The sequence below is a fragment of the Calypte anna genome, chromosome 2, assembly GCF_003957555.1.
Source record: "Calypte anna isolate BGI_N300 chromosome 2, bCalAnn1_v1.p, whole genome shotgun sequence".
Classification (NCBI taxonomy): Eukaryota; Metazoa; Chordata; class Aves; order Apodiformes; family Trochilidae; genus Calypte; species Calypte anna.
This window is the reverse complement of record NC_044245.1, coordinates 75,449,885-75,467,229: the sequence shown is the minus strand read 5'-3', so window position 1 is coordinate 75,467,229 and position 17,345 is coordinate 75,449,885. Positions and strand designations below refer to the sequence as shown.

Here is a 17,345-nt window from a genome sequence, read left to right as displayed (position 1 = left end):
TCCTTAGAGTCTTATGGTTTAAAAGTGCATGTGGGTGCTCATGAGAATAAAAATAGAAAAAGAGCCATTAGTAGTCTAAATCTCATCCACCCTGGTTATTATGATCTTAATCAATACATTTATTTTTTTCTGCCGAAAAATGGTCACTTTTTAAGAAAATTCCCTAGATTTGTCAAACTGGCTTCTACTCAGAATTCTGGAAAAAAAAAAAATTAATAAATTATTAGACACATATTAGGATTCAAAGCCACCAACGAAAGAGCATGTGAGAATGTTGAAGTTTGTTCTGACAAAGTTAAGAGATACCTCCCTGGAAGCATTAAAAAACAGGTAAATGTGGCACTTTGGGAGAGGTTAGGGTGGTGTAGGACTGATGGCTGGACTCAATGGTCTTGAAGGTCCTTTCCAACCATGATGACTCTATGATTCTATGATCTTCATAATAGGTGAATTAAGGGACTAAAGCAGGCTATCTCAATTCTGTTCATGCAACACTAAGGCTTACCATTGCTATATAGAAAACACTTTCAATGGAAAAATTTGAGGAATGTTAAAATACTGGGAGTGCATGAAGTGAACGTGAGGAATAATGGCACTTGGTTGTTCACTAAGAGGCTGGCAGAAAGGAACTATTTACCAATCTCTAATCTTATTACTGAAGAAAGCAATCTTTTGTACAGGAGAACCTTTGTAGTATGACAACACAAAAAACAATGTTTGAGCTTTCTCTGGAGGAAGGTTTGTGCAGAACAGCACAAGCAGCAAAGACTGACTGTCTTCTTTCTCTCTGAAATATAGCTTACAAAATCATTTAGGTAAATTCAATGGCAATGTCATCAGACAATTCAATTACAAAAATCCTGTAATTGTGATTACAGAACATGGTTTCTAGCAATAGATGATCTAGAGAGATGATCTGCAACTAAAAGGGCTTTGTTCTTGAGGGTTCATTCACAAGGCTCTTGCACACAGTTTGTGACATATGTGAACTAGAAATTGGTATAAATTAAAGCAGACAAAGAGAGAGCATGCAAAAGCATAGAAAGGAGATGGAAAGCAGAGATCAAAAGGGTTAAGGATGAATGAATCCACTTGGGAGTGGAACTAAACACACTAAATACAGTGAGGGAATTGAAGATTTTAATACTAGAAAAATCTCAAAGATGCTTTTGCCAGAAGGCAAAACCAGCTGTGATTCTCAGATAACCATAGGATCACTGAAAACATCTTAGTTGAAAGGGACTTCTGGAGGTCACTGGTTCAATCCCAACTCAAAGCAGGGCTATCTTCAAAGCTATAATAAGGTATAATACATATTGGAGGAGAGGAGCAAAAAAAAGCAGGAAGAAAACAGCGAAGGGTAGCAGAGAATTGTTCCGTAGGCCTAAAAATTTGGAATAGTTACTGGGGAAGGAAAATCAAACTTTTTGGTCCGATCTGTGGCAATAAAATTGTAAACACTTTTGTTTCAGTACAGCATATTAAACATCTGCCCCATCTTGAACGCATCCATTTGTATTCCTGTCACTGATACCCAGTGCCATCTGACTCTAGTCTGATATATTTGCATTATTTTCAAAACAACTCCATGGAGAGTAAGAGAGTTTACCTTTAGTAGTTCTACAGCTGCTCTGCAGTATGAAGAATTCATAAATACCTTACCAGTTCAAAAAAGTTCTTAATGCACAAGGTATTAGAGTCTTTCTGGAAGGAGCCACCTCATCAGATCGTTAACATTTAAAGGCCACACTGACAGCCTACTCACTACAAAATGCTAACAGGGAAAGCATTAACACCGTTACTAAAACAATCTTGAAGCTTGTCAGATTGTTTATACGAAGCAGATGTGCATGCAAGGTGATAGCATAGTTTATAATGGGAGGACACAATGCGAATGAATTAAGAGGAGCCTCATAAATGTGTTTTGCTTTGGTTTAATTTGTTTTGGCTTTCAGGTTTGAGCTCTTTTTCATAGAAACATAAAATCTTTATTATAAAATAAACTCTAAACTTCTTCAGCTGTAAAATTCACCTGCAATCTCCAAACAGCTCTAATAACTGGTCCTTTTAAGTAGTAAATTTTTGTTAATTGCACAAATTTCTTGCAGCAGTTTTGCAAGCTTCCAGTTTTAATATAATCAGTGTTGACATATGTTTCAGGCCTGTGCATTATAAAACAGACAGATCCATTCTGTCTCCTATTAGCATTATGACTCAGGAGTAGATCTTTCAAAGTGAATGCTTACTGTTTTAAGGGATAGCTGAAGCAGAAATATTATTCTGATCCACCTATGCTAGATACTTGCTTGCTTATGCTTTAGACTTTGCCCAGAATAAACAGTTCTCCTGCCAGAATACTAAGTATCTGTCAAGTGAGTTGATTTTATTTATCAGTCCCTTCACCAGCAACTCCTTTGTGAACTGGAAAAGTTCCTACCCAGAGCCAGTCTGGATTCCTGAACCTTCTCTTCCATTAATTTCTGTAGTCAAACTTTAAAACTCCAATTTAATAAGAAAGCTTTTTAATACAGATAATGCTGTGTGAGACTTCCCCTTTATTTTAAAAAAAATTCTCCATGAACTTTATGAAAATAAATTCTACCTGAAAACAATCAGAATAAAAGTCCTGACATCAATATTTTGTGGTTTTGTACTTTAGTGCTTTAGGTTTTTGCTTGGTTTTAGTGGCTTATGTTGTTGTTTTTTGTTTGTTTGTTGTATGTGTTTTTTGTTTTCGTTTTTTGTTGTGTTTTGCTTGGGTTTGGTTTTGTTTTCATTTTTATTTCTGTGAGTGTGTGTTTTTGTTGTTTAAGTTTGACTAATATAGTTAAATATAGGATGTTATCCATGTTTAGGCAGTTGTTCTATCACCCCATGAACCTTTCCCACCAGAGAAAGGGAATGGGGAAAAAGAAAGGAGAACAATGGGTCAAAATGAAAATGGGTTTAATAAAGTAATAATAATTACTACTGCTATATAATAAATAATAAAAATTACTACTGTTAAACCCAATACTAATATGAAATATAAAGTTACAGTCAGCCCAGACAGTGGTCACAAGCTCTGGAAGCTGAATAATGAACACTCTGAACACCCCACTCCAGATGGTCACAGCAAATGGGAGAGAAGGACTCAGGGACAGACTGATGAATAAGACCCTCTAGGGACAGTGACCACTGACTAAGAGACAAACCAGGACATCATCAAATTTCCCAATTTATATTAGGAGTGATGTTTAAGCTACTCCATCCATTAAGCTACTGACCAGCTTTGGTCAACTTCCATGGATTTCACTGCTCCTACTACTAGCACCTGGATAGCTCGAGACTGCTGAAGATCTTGATCACTATGGAAACCCACATCCCCTGGCTGGCCACGAACTGAAACACAGTGTCTTTAGCAGCTTTGTTTTCAGGTAAGTGGGTGCTGCAATCTTTCAAAAAAATTGCAGCTTCCCTGAACAGAAAATTGATTTTACCATTCTATCTCAGCAAAACCAGGACATAAGTTCAACCAACTATCTATTCCAGTACTTTTTGAAAGAGAAGTAGAAAGCACTCACCACACTTCTTTAAAAGTCAGTTTTGATGCATTAGAAGTCAAAGGTAGATCTAAAAAGAATAATATATTCTACAAAAACCAGAACTAAAATGGTGAAAAATATCTAGTATGTAAGTGGAAGAGTTAATATTAAGAATATACTGGACTTCATTCAGGATTGTGTGTATGTGACAAGCTAGATTTTTTGTCAAGAAGAAAATTATTCATAATAATGTGTAATGTCCTATTCTGCTTTTTTTAAGATAGTGGGTGTTTTTAAATATTGTTTCTTGAAGTTGGCTGGAAAATATTTTAATATTTCTTATAGCAAAATTTGACTTTTCGACTGACAGACAAAAACCTGAAGGCATTCATAAATTCTCTTGGATCCTGTTAGTAGCTGTAGTACTAGTAGCAGCAGGAGCAAAAGTAGTAATAGTAGCACTGCAGCAGATTTTTAACAAGTAGTCCTCCAGATTTTTAACAACTTGGCAGCTCCCTCTGCCTCAATGAAAGTTCTGCTGCTCATGGACAATGCTGGTGCTCACCTCCTGAGCAGTTCTGGGCACTACAAAATACAGTGGTTCTGTGGCTAGAAATATCTGCTTTGAGATTCTAGTACCAATTCACAAAGGCCTGAACAGGGGTAGTGGCAAAGTCCGTCTCTTCTTTGGGGACCCATCTTTTTAGTCAGGAAGAGATATACCCTATATCATCTTCAGATGACAAGGAGGGAATATCTTCATCATACTTTTCCCCAAAGAAACAGAGGACAAGAAAAGCCATCATATCTAGAAGACAATGACTAAACAAAGGTAAACAGGGAAATAAACTTCAATTTGGAATTAGAAGTATCTATTTTTGAGTAGGATGAAGAACTAGCTGCCTTTTGATAACTGCTGCTGTGTTTTAGGTTTGTGTTGGGTTTTAAAGAGCTTTGTGTAAGCTTTCCTACATATATAAATACATATAAAAGAATGGCAGATCCTGATGCAAATAATATCATTGTGATTTTATATTCGATTAGTACTCAACCTGCCAAGGCTGAAAATGAACTGTTTATTACTGGAAATTTTGGACAAGCAACAACTTCTGTGTTTAGCTCTCACCATTAAAAAGATATCAGATATCCATTTTGTCAGTACTGCAAAATAGTCTTAAAACTCAGGAACTGATGGCTTTAAAGTCAGCTTTAATGTGGTCCTCATTTAGGGAAATATTTTTGTTGGAGATTCTGTTTCTTGGACATAATAACAAAACTTCTGAGCTAGTAGGCAGAATGCAAGTAAGGTCAAAGATGATGAATGAATGTGATTTCTTTTTTGGTGATGGCAGGGCTTAAAGTAACACTTTTATGTTTGGTTCTGTAATGCTCCTGTACTAATAATCATAAATATGGCAAAGCAGCATGTATGACAAAACTTTCCTATACTGATGTTAAAAAAATTGAGTGAATTTCATTATTTAAGTGTACTCAGTATTGTTAAAAAAACATTAGTTTTGAAGAGAAAATTATAGACTGCAAAAACTATGAGGAAATTCTCTATTTAGTGCAAGAAAAAAAGCACTTCAAGGAAAAGGTGAGACATAAAGCTAGCCTCAAACTTGGTGTTACTAATCAATAATCCTGCTGTCTACCATATACAGAGAGTAAGGAGATTTTAACAGTGCAAGAGCACTTTGTTCTGATTTATTTAGTTTCTTTTAGATCTTGAAAATAGTTCCTTTGTCTAAAAATTAATATTTGACACAAAGCATTGAAGTTATTTTTGATTATGGAAAAAAACTTAAAATAAGAAAATAATCAATTTTTGTTCTTTTCTAATTCTTTCTGTGCTAAAGGTTAGGAAGCTATTACGCTATTGACTTGTTTCCTTCAGGAAATGCATATGTTGTCCTCTTGTGTTTCAAAATAAAAAAAACCAATTATGTGCTTTTGCCTTTTGATTTTACTATTTGAAAAATAAATTGAATTTTCTGTATTTAAATTTGTGCATATTGCCTCCTGTCATTTTGATTGGATACCATTCAGATGAGCCACTCACCTTTAGTCAGAATTTCTTATCCTACCTATCAAGTATTTTAACACACAGATAAAGTCTTCTGAGCCTTCTCATGTCCAGGCTGAACAGCCCCAGCTCTTTCCTCCTCTCCTTGTATGACAGATAATCCAGTTCTTAATTATTTCATGCCACTTCACTGGACTTAGTCCAGTTGCACCATATCTCCCTTGTACTGGGGAGCCCAGATCTGGACCCAGCATTCCACATGTGGCCTCACCATAACTGTGAAGAGAAGAAGGATCTCCTGTTGCAACATTCTTCCTCACAGAGTGCGGGATGCAGGTGGCCTTCTTTGCCATAAGGGCATATTGCTGACTCATGTTCATCTTGCATCCACTAAGACATGCATGTCCTTTTTTGAAAAGCTGCTCTCCATCCAGTTGACCCTACATGTGTATTGGTGCATGGGATTATTCCTCTCCACTTGTTGCATTTCCTCTTATTCACATTCATAAGGTTCCTGTTTACTCATTTCTCCAGCCTGTCAGATGCCTCTGGATGGCAGCATGATCCTTTGGTGGATCAGCCATTACTCCAGTTTTGTGTCATTTGCAAACAGTCTGAGTGTGAACTCTGTCCCAACAACCAGGACATTAACAAAGATTTAACAGTACTGCATCTGCTGACATGCTCTGGGGGCATCCACCAGACTTGCCTCTAGCTGCGTTTTGGGCTGCTGACCAAAACCTTGTGAGCCTGCCATTTAAGACAGTTTTCAACACACTTCATCATTTATTTATACAGCCCATACTTAATCTGTCTTGTTCTTACATTAATTTCTTTCAAGGCTCCTAAATTCTTAGCAACTAAAGAGTGTTTTTAGGAGGGAATCTGAATCACTTCCTATTATGGTGTAGTATCATTACAAACAATTCTAATTAACAGATTCCACATCAGTTCTTAAAATAGCTTGGCCTTGACTTTTTCTATTCCCAAAGGAACAACTATTCACTGTGACTGTATTACTTTCCTCTTAAATCAGTCTTTGTTATAAAACTTTGTGTACTTGCTCTGTATTTTCCTATTTCCATTACTCTTATTAACGACTTGGTCAAAACCCTTTAATAGAGCTAAGCAGTTTTGTATCTCCTTCCTCTTTCAAATACTTTTTGATAAATGTTTTGAAAGAATTCAAACATACTAATAAAAGGTGAATTATTCTATGTGAAATGTAGTTTAAAATCCTATTACCCTCAATTTGTAGTCCTTCCCACTGCTCCAAACATAGCCTGTAGATCCTCCAATATAAAATATAGTCTCACTTTATCATTTTTCTTATCCCCTAATACCACAAGGAGTTTTCAGGAAGTACTAGTACTGAAACAATTGAAGCAACATCTTGAGTTGTGTGCCCTGAACACCAAATTCCCACTCTTGCCACTCCCACAAAGGAAAGTAGTAAAACTTGCACTGATTTCAGAGGGGACATTTGATCAATGAAGAGCATATGTCACATTCTGAGGCTAAAAGTGAAGGAAAATGCCTTATGAAAGGTTCAAAACCAAAACAACGAAACAAGCAGACATCATACATTTGAGGGTAGAAATATGAAGCTGATTATAAATTTCTTTTGCATCAAACAGGTACAGCCCAAAGGATTATCATAAGAAATTGAATTGTCAAGTGAAGTGTAGCTTCAAGTCAAAAGAAGAAAATACTTCAAGAAACTTACTGTAGACATCTATTTTGTCTCTGTGTGGTGTAGCTCTGGTAGTGGTGGAGGGGCTACAGGGGTAGAAGCTTCTATAAGCTTCCCTGGCTCCAAATCAGAGCCATCCCTGGCCAGGAATCAGCCCATCAGTGATCATGGCTTTGAGTCTGCATTCAAGATATTTAAGAGGGGGGAAAGAAATTGCAAAATTATTGGGAGCAGAAAAAGAAGTGAGATGTGAGAGAAACACGTATGCAGATACCAGGGTTGGAGAGGAAGAAGGAAAAGGTGGTGCACCAGAACAAAGATTCCCTGCAGTTGGTGATGAGATGGTGGCTGTTCTCTGCAGCCTATGAAGGGCCAGTGGACTGGTGGAGGAGACTGCAGACCTGCAGCCTGTGGAAGGAAAAGCCCATGCTAGAGCAGGTGGCTGCACCTGAAGGCTGTGACTGTAGGAAGACAGCACTGCACATTTTGTTTCTGAAGGACTACACCTCATGAGAAAAACCTACATTGGAGCAGTTCGTGAAGAGCAAACAGCAGCCCATGGGAAGGACTCATGATGAGGAAATTCATGGAGGACTATCCCCTGTGGGAGAGTCCTCATGTCGGAGCAAGGGAAGAGTGTGAAGAGTCCTGCCTCTGAGGAGGAAGGAGTGTGTGAGGAGGAACTGACAGCAACCCTGATTTCCTGTCCCCCAGCGCCACCTGGGGGGAAGAGGTAGAGAAATCGTCAGCAAAGTAATTTCAGCCTGGGAAGAGGAGTGGGGAGAAGGTTCTTTTAAGGTCCTGTTTCACATCTCATTATCATGCTCTATTTTGATTGGTGGCAAACCAAATTGATTTTTTCTACAGGTCTGTTTATCCTGTGATGATAACTGGTGAGTGATTCCTCCCTGTCATCGTCTTGACCTATGAGATTTTCATTACATTTTCCCCTTCCCATCCCACAGTGGAAGGAGGAGTAAGCACACAACTGCATGGGTCTTTTTTGCTGGCTGGGCCTAAGCCACAACACTATAACACTTCTACAGGAGAGCACCTATTCTTGTTGAAGCAGTACAATCTTTCTGGGCCTTGCAGATACTGCTATGTTTCCGGCTAAGCAAATAGTGGCACAATCTATACATGCCTCCCACCATGTCAGATGAACTTGGAGACTGCCACTCTCATTGCTAAAGAACATTTTGGTCATAGACTTTTACCTACTTTTCAGTTTTAGTCTTAGTTCTGCAATTTCTTGTGCATGGACTTGAAAACGAATGCCATAAAAGGCTATGGATATGGGATAGATAGCACTTTACTTATGGCCTTGATGCTGTACACACAATGTATACTCCTCCTTCCATTGTAGATCCAACCACGGATTTCACAAGGCATTTGGGAGAGTACAGCAGTGTTTAATTTTGAAAGTGCCTGGCATCCATCTTTTCACTGCTGTCTCTTCCTTCTTTCATAACCAAATTGTTTTTTTAAACCAACATTATAGATTTACTTATCTTTCCAATCCCAAATTAAACACTAAGAAAGGCAATGTAAGGGAAAAAAAATTAAAAATTAAAATCTCCATTCTCCTGAAAAAAGTCGCACCTGGAATAGAGAATTTTAAGCAGTCTATATTAAAGAAACAAGGCATTTCATCCTCATTATTCTTTCCATTCTCTTTTACTTATAATTCTTTTTCATTTTCCATACCATTCTCTCAGCATGATATGTGTACTACCACTTATTTGACTTGTGAAATAATGTGTAGTAAGATACATTTAAGTTTAATGCTACTGAAATTTATTTCTGCAAAATAATTGCATTTAGATGGCTTGACCATAAGACTAGTGACTACTTTTTTCAGCATGTCCCAATGTGGCTTTTAGATCCTAATTCAAATTAGCACTTACTATTCACATGCTTATGATTAAGCTTAAATGTTATTTTCTTTCATGGCATAGTGAATTAACACATTATATATGAAGACACTGTCAAGCGTACTGAAGTGTCAGTGGTTACAATTTTTAATGGGCTAACCATGAAACTCTGGATTTTATTATTTACAATGAAAAATGACTTAGTTCAAGAAGCGAGTTCAGCTGCAAAAGCTGCTACAATAACATAAAACAGTTTGTTTTTCCCATAAACTATGAACATGTCAATAACTCTGCAGCATGTGCTAGTGATGTAGTGGCAAAACAGATTCCATTTTAAGCCAGTGATGAAACAGATGAAAGCAGAAGGGGTCAAAAAACGTCAGTGGCACTTGTTAAACTGCCACTGAATGACAGTGTCACAAAGAGTACTTAGAAGGACAGGATCTGTTGATCCAGGATGGGATATTTTTATTTGCTTTGTTGAGTTTTTTGATTTTAAAACTTGACTGTGCCAAAATAAAGACCCTGCAATAAAAAGTTAACTGAAATGTTCTTTAACCTGTCTTTGCCTCCTGTAAAAATATTTATCTGTGACTACTCAGCCAGACATTTCTTGACTGTTGCAAGGCTTATCTGAGGTAATAAAAATTAATCAGACTTTGAGGCTTTTCAAATGCACAGGCAATTATTCATTTTATCTTTATTTGGCAATTTGACTATTAAAATTCCAGAAGAATAATCTGACAGCAGCTACTGGGCACCTGTCAGAAGTAAATTAATACTGGCATATTAACATGCAATACACTGAAATAGGTCAATAGAAGATATGAAGAAGGATGAATTTCTTGCTACTATATAGCGTTATCTTCTAAGATACATGAAATATGAAACACAAACAGAACAAGGATTTCACAGAATCAAGGTGTTGATTTTAGGACACTGAATGATTGGAACTCATCCTGGGTAAACTGGCAGCATTCTATCATATACAGAAAAACCTTTACATGGGTGGAATCATATAGGCATATAAGTATTTGGTTTTTTGTTCTGTGGAATTGGGAATCTCTATCCAAACTGGTGTTAAAACTCCATGATGTTAAGAAGAACATTACATCTCACAATAATGTTTCTTAAAACATAAAAAATAATTCTTTTCCTTTTCAATTTATTTAAAAACATCTGCCAAATATAGTAATTTACCTATCTCAGAAGCAGACACTGTGATGTTGTACCAAGGTGACTCCTCTCTGTCAAAGATCTTGGCAGTCTTAATGATCCCAGTACTAGCATCAATGGTGAAATACCTGTCTTCTTCGGTGTTTTGATCAATGAAGTATCTGTGAAAATAAAATACATATATACTGATTGTAGTACCATCCAAAATAACCAAAAGCTACAAAAGACTGTTCCTGTCAAACTTTTAAAACAACAGAAAATGTTTAAAACATCTTCAGAAGAATTCTATATTGCGTTGACAACCAAAGTAACACCATGTTTCATTTATTTCATAATGATACATTTCTTTTGATACATAAGTTTTTCACTGAGTCACAAAGATATAAATTGCTAACAGGTGGTATTTTGCACAGCAGTATACAATCCTCTCAAAAATACACAGATGTTTTGACTAATGAACCATAAAATGGAGAGATGGAAAACAGAAAGATATAAAGAGATAATTATCCTGTTTATCTGCTTATCACTGCAAACCCATGTGCTCAGTCCCAGCACCTTTTGAAGCATCTCTCTGACATGAACTTGATGATATGTTGACATGAACAGTTTTGAATATAACTGCTGGAGAGTTGCAGAAAGGGCTGATTCCCAGAGCTGAAATTGATGCTACCCTAGAAGCAGAACTAAGCAGCTTTGCTCAGTTCACTTGCTGCCTGGGCATTTTGCCTAGCACAGAAAGTAAAAGCCTTGAAGTTACTAATGGATGAAGAGGGAGGGTACACAAAATAGGAGACTGATAAGACAAATTTTCTCAAAGCTGGAATAATTTACAATAGCTTTTAACAAATGAAGTAATTACAGACCCTTATCAAGCCTTCTTCACTAACTTCAGACTTGATGGAAAAAAAAATAAAGAAAATGCTCCAAAATCTTTTATGTAACATAATTGCCTTTCCTGATAGTTTGCCAGCCCTGCTTTCATTCTGTGAAGTTTTTAATAAATGGAAACTATATATAGGTAGAAATAATTTATTTGTCCTATCCAATTGCTCTTATTTCTACAGCAACAGAATTGTAATTGCCAGCTAATAAAACCCAGTCATGCATATAAAGGCTGCCAAAAAAACCACCCCAAACCAAAACCCAAAAAACAAGAAACCCCCCAATCAAACAAACAAAAAACCCCACCACCAACAACACAACAATAAAAAATCGACCAACAAAGCCCCTCAGTTTTATTTATCTCACAATGTACTCATTTAGGCTATTTTTAGAAAGGAAAAACAAGCAAGTAGATGAACATGTAATTGAATTATAAATTAAATTAAGATATAATGTGTGAAAAAGCAAAGTAAATAAAGCACTAGAGAAGGCAGCAATTTGTGTGAGTCACCTAAACTTGTCAAAGGATAGGATAACTCAGTGGAAAAGACAACTGGGACTTGATGACTTAAGTTACATCTTCCATGTTGAAGAGAACCTGAATCTACCTCTCCCATATTCAGGAAGTACTTTACATCTGCCTTAGCATTCAGCATTTTCTATTTATGCTTCCAGTAGTTTCAGCAATTAAAGAACTGTTAATCAGAAACTGGAAATCAAAGCAGCCAAAACTAAGTTAGAAAATCTTTCTTTTCAACATTGTGAAGAGTGAAACAGCTCCCATACAACTGTGGGAGCTGATGGTGAAAGAGTAGACCCCACTTCTTACCCATTTTATGGTTCTCAGCAAGAAGGATTTAAGTTGCTTCTGAATTATATATGTTTCTGAGCTGTAATCAAAACCAATGTGTGGTTCATTAATGACCAACACCTGAGAATACCTCATTTAAAAATATCCAGAAGGGCTCAATAAAGACACTTCCGATGTACAAGATCGGAAGCTGCTTCAAACAGGTAACAGACTCAAAGTGTCTCCATACTGACAGCAGATGAGCAAGAACTTGATCATGTAGGGCATGGGGCATTTTAATAATTTAAAACAGGATATATTTTTTTCAGAGGACATCACTTAATCAGTGTGTCTCAAATAAGATGAAAATTCAAAACAAGTGATGCTGACAGGAAAAGAACCAAAAAAAAGTTACAGCTATCCAAGAAAATTTATGTTGCTTCTGAGGAATATTGGAATCATCTGAGGACCCATTACAAAGTAAACAGACAAAAAGCAGCTAGACAGCTCTCCTACTGTCCTGATTTCATTTTGCAGTATTGTTCCAGGATAACCAAGGCTGTCTATTTGGGAATCAGGATCTGCTTTTCAATTTCAGAACAACTGATTTTTCCAGAATCTCTGCAAATGACAGTCTTTCATGAGGCATTTCAGTTTTTCATGAGGATTTTCAGTTTCTTCATATGTTTGTCATGGAGGTATTTTTTTGGTTCTTTTCCTGTTCCTTTCCTGTTCCTTCCACAGTATTTTGAAAAACCATGCCAGTATCAGTGGAGATATATCTGCTTTACTCACTGTCTAGCCTTACATTTCACTTATCACAAAAACTTGGGAGACAGAGTGGAATCACACTCTAAAAGGCTGGGGCTTTTTAGTCTGGCAAAAAGACTGAGAGGGGATCTAAGAATTAAAAGTATTTCTAATTTATCAACAGTAGCACTTCACCTTCATGTGCGAACGTTTGCATATAGCTACAGACATACCAAAATATTCATAGTTTGACAGTTTTTCTGGGTCATTAATAGATAAGAGTGGCCTTTTCTTATGCTCTTCCACTATGGCAGTACTCATTTCTCCTCTATTACTCCATATTCTTCCTCATATATCTGTATGTTATATCTAAAGTCACCCCTTATACTGCTGCAATTCCCATCTTTTACGAACGTCTCAATAAAAAAAATTACAGAAGGCATTCCCACAGAGTAGAAGAATTAGAAATGGTAGTCTAAAGTATTTGTTCCAGGTGCTCTATAAATATTTTGTGCTAGAAACTCCCTTGGTAAAGCCATTTTTGTCACATTTAAGGAAACATTTAGAACAAGTTTCATTAGATTTACAAAGTGCTTAACATTTTAAGCCTTTAAGAATAGAGAGCATGTATATACATAAATATACCATACTCCAGAGCTAACAATGCTTTTCCTAGGCTTCTGAATTTGATCTGGTAAAAAATTTACTTTCAGATAGATAATAGTGGTAACAAAAATAATCATACATTTCCCCTCCTACTCTTCTCTCCACCTCTGCAGAGAAAAAGCTTTTCAATACTTTTCTTAGACTGCAAAGAGCTGTCGAGCAAGTTTTTAATTTCAAAGAATTACCTCAAAAGTGAATTTCCCCCTTAATTCTGTTGACTATTTCTTCTTAGAATACACTCATTTAAAAATGAATTCATAAAATTCATTGCAGATATTTGTTGACAGACTCACAGCAATGCTGAGTGAATTAGCATTCTTTTAACCATTAAATTAGACCATCTGAGATGCAGGGCACATGGTAATAACAAGACTTAATAACAAGATCTGTCTAGATAAACAGCTCTCCATAAACTGTTCACGTCAAACCAGCAACAGAAACGAATATTAAAGAGGATACATTTAAAAGGATCATGAATATAGGAAACCTATTATTCACAATATCTGAAGAGAATCTGAAGGAAACTAAATACCAAAACTAAATCCTGATAGCACTGGGAAAGGTAATGTGCCATCTTTTTATTAAGTGAAGTTATTCAACGCAAGGGCATTCCCAGCTTCCATCCATGTCCTTATTCCTGCTTCTGACCAAGGCAAATCCCTGGCTGCTGTGATTTCATTCCTCACTTCCTGTTTTTTAGCGGTTCAGTAGGAACAGGTACTCCCACCATTTTTATTGAAAATCAAAAGCATTTGCATGAATTGCATATATGTATGCAAGATGGGTCTTTCACAAAAGAGCATTCTAGACACGTATTTCAGGTTTCAGTGTTAAAGTAGTCAGGCTTTAATAACACAGACAAGGCCAGCAGATGGAGAAAGTTGTAAAATATCCTAAAGTGCTTTAGGAACAATAATGACTTCCAAACCATTTAGAAGGGCTTCTGAAGCTTCAACCCATAAGCATTTTTAGCACCCCTCCCCCTAAATTATTCACTCTTACAATAGTATTAACACCAATTTGTCACTTGACATAAAAGTCGCATAGACTGTTACCCATGTCTCTTTCCAGTTATTGTGTTTAAAGAAGAGCCTTAAGTTTGAGGTTTTGAATGGTTTTGAGTTTTTAATTTGTCTTTTTAATTTTCTTTAATCAAGTTTTTAGCTTATCCTTTAATTATTCTACTTTTATTTATCATCCTATTCACCAACTGCAAACAAGAACACTATTAGAAGTTTTCACCCTGGCAACAAGCCTGCTATTACTAATGAACTTCTAATGTCATGTTTAAACCATATGTAGATTTACAGTTAACAGTACTTCTTCTGGTTTTTGCATTGAGACATAGGCTAATATACAGTTTTCTAATAGCATTTAAAACTTGTTACAAGAAAGCCCTTAAAAAGCCCCATGTATAAGAGGACAAAAACCTCTGACAAACCGATTACTCATGCCATCTAAAGACTTATCAATTAGAAATCAAATGCCGTTATAAGGAAACGCATTTAGTTAAAAATTTGAGCAAATAATTTTTTTGAAAAAAGAGATGCTCAGATTCAAAGTATAGAGACTTATTAAAAAAAAAATACCTTGGGGAAAAAAAAAATGTAAGCAATGACTGCAAAAGGTGAGGGAGGTATATCAGGATGAACAGTGAGAGAACTGACCAACTGCAAGCGTCTGCATTTGGCCAACAGTAGAACAGCAAAAAAATGGTCCATGGTGGGACATAGCTCTGGCACATTCTTTTCATCTTCTCTTTGCCTCACAATAGCAGAAATCTGGGAACAAGCAGAATCTTCTTGAAGCCAAATGAAGTGGTGAAGGAACATTCTGTTACCATGACTGTCTTGCACAATACTGCCTCCCTTTCAGGGCCAATCTATTTCCCCCTAGTTTAAATAAATTTCTCCAGAAGAGAAAAGCAGTTGTGAAGTGTGAGTAAGAACTTGGCTGCCAAAACAGCAGGTAACCAGTTTTCTCCCTACAGTGTGTCTGGTAGATTATGGAGACATTAGGTGTTCCAGAGCTTCTCAGCAGAAGATGACTACTAAGAACTACACCCTTCAATTGTTCTTCCAGTTGTGAAAATTAAATAAATTTGAAGAGAGCTTGGAGAAGGTAATCTTTGTTAGCATTCCTCTGCTTTTTTTATCGAACAGGCATGGTATAACTTTGAGAAAAAACCTTTTACTCCTAGAGTACTTGCAGGAATCCATCTAGCTCTGATGCTGGCTGCCAGATGACATGGATCAGCAGATTTGCAGTACCTTGAGGTCTCCCTTATGGGACTCCTGGCTCACCTCTCATGCTGAAATCTCAGCTCAACAGAAGGGACAGTCTTCCTTCTCTTGTCCTGGAGATATGAGGTGTCAGATCTTGGGAGGTGTGGGGGAGCAAAACCTCTGAGAGACAGTCACTACTGGGTTGTATTCATGCAGAAGTTGGCATCCTGTTCCCATTCCCATCCCCAAAGCACTGCTAGCACACTGCTCACCTTGGGCACTGAAAAATAGGAATAAAGCTCATTTGAAGAAAATGAGCCATTTCTGTACACCCATCCTTTCTGGCTGACAGTATCTGTCCACTCACATTAACTACTGATCCTCTTAGCTAATTCTTCCAGTAAATGTAGGCTAAGAACAGCCCACACCCTTAGAGGCATAATTCATAACTCCAAGTAAGATAAAGGTTTTTTCTTCTTTTCCTGCCTTTATGAATCTCTTTACAGGATTACAACTGTCCAAATGCATTTCAAGTAGATGTTTTGATGGCAGAACTGTTATTTCAAAGTTGCTTTTTATTCAGAGATTAACATTCTGATTCTAGTGTTGCTAAGACATAAAGTGCAGTCAGTGTTACATGAGAACTTTTTGTTCTTAAAAGGTTTACCTGATAAACAAGAGTATTCCACCTGCGTATTTTTTTTTCTCTTCATACTGAAGACTAAACCTAATAAAACCAAGATGCTACTTGGCTTTACAGAGATATTCAGATATGAAGGCTGATTCCTGAAAGAATTTGAAAGAATTTGAAATAGTAGAGGCATTCTGGAGTCAGTATAAATCATAGAAACATAAAGATGATGTTCTGTCATTAAAAATCAGGCTCTCAGAGTCACCATATAAAGATGATCTGTCAGTTCTTTCTTTCACAGCTCTAAGTGAGGGATGGGGGTGGCTCCATTTGCTGTGAGATTTTGACCACCATCCCAAGCTGGATGCTTCCTAGACAGAACAGCTGTCAGAATAGCTTACCAGTTCCTTCACAGAGAAACAGACGTTTTTGTTAGTGGGAGTTCTTGGACAAATAGCTTGACAAGAATCAAAAATAATTTTGGCCTCAAGGAAAAAAATCAGCTACATATCTGCCACCTCAACACTATGAAGAGATGTTTTTAAATAGTTGCTCCCTGTAAGGACAGAGACTCAGAGAAGAAAGTGGACATAAATTCCTCTCTCTCTCCAGCCATTCAAAAAAATTCCTTTTTTTATGTACTGACAATCTAGGACAAGAATAATACTTGAGGAATACAGGCACCAAAAATATAAAGGAGATGAGATGGAAGAGGAGGACACAGCTCCTCTCTGCTAAGTGACTGTGAGCCATTCACATACCCTGGGAACATATTAATGTGTCTCTGTAGAGGCTGATCACAAAGTGCTGATGACAGTGTCACGCTTTGTGGGTCTGAACAGAGTCAGGGACAGATGTCTGCCAAAGTGTAGGGTTGGCAGGGTGTGTGGGATGCTTCTTTATCAGGCATGTGAGGGAGGAATGGTCAATCTGCACAATTGCACTCATCTCATCAGTCTGTCCTAAGTTCAGCTAATAAAGCTTCCTGTGCACAGGAGAGCAGAAAGGAAACTAACCTTATCCCACTTACATGACATTCAAAGAACAAGACAAATGAATAAAACTAGAGGCTTTTACATTTTCCAGCCTTCAATCTTATCTCTTCTCC

General features: G+C 36.9%; 1 protein-coding gene across 3 annotated transcripts in view; it reads right to left on the bottom strand.

The window, feature by feature from the left end:
* Positions 1-17,345, bottom strand: part of CDH18 (cadherin 18) — a 156,187-nt gene that overhangs the window by 20,493 nt on the left and 118,349 nt on the right. For all 3 annotated transcript variants that reach the window (XM_030444866.1, XM_008498041.1, XM_030444868.1), the window contains exon 7: positions 10,318-10,454. In XM_030444866.1, coding sequence (XP_030300726.1) covers positions 10,318-10,454 — 137 coding nt within the window. The remainder of the gene's footprint in view (positions 1-10,317; positions 10,455-17,345) is intronic.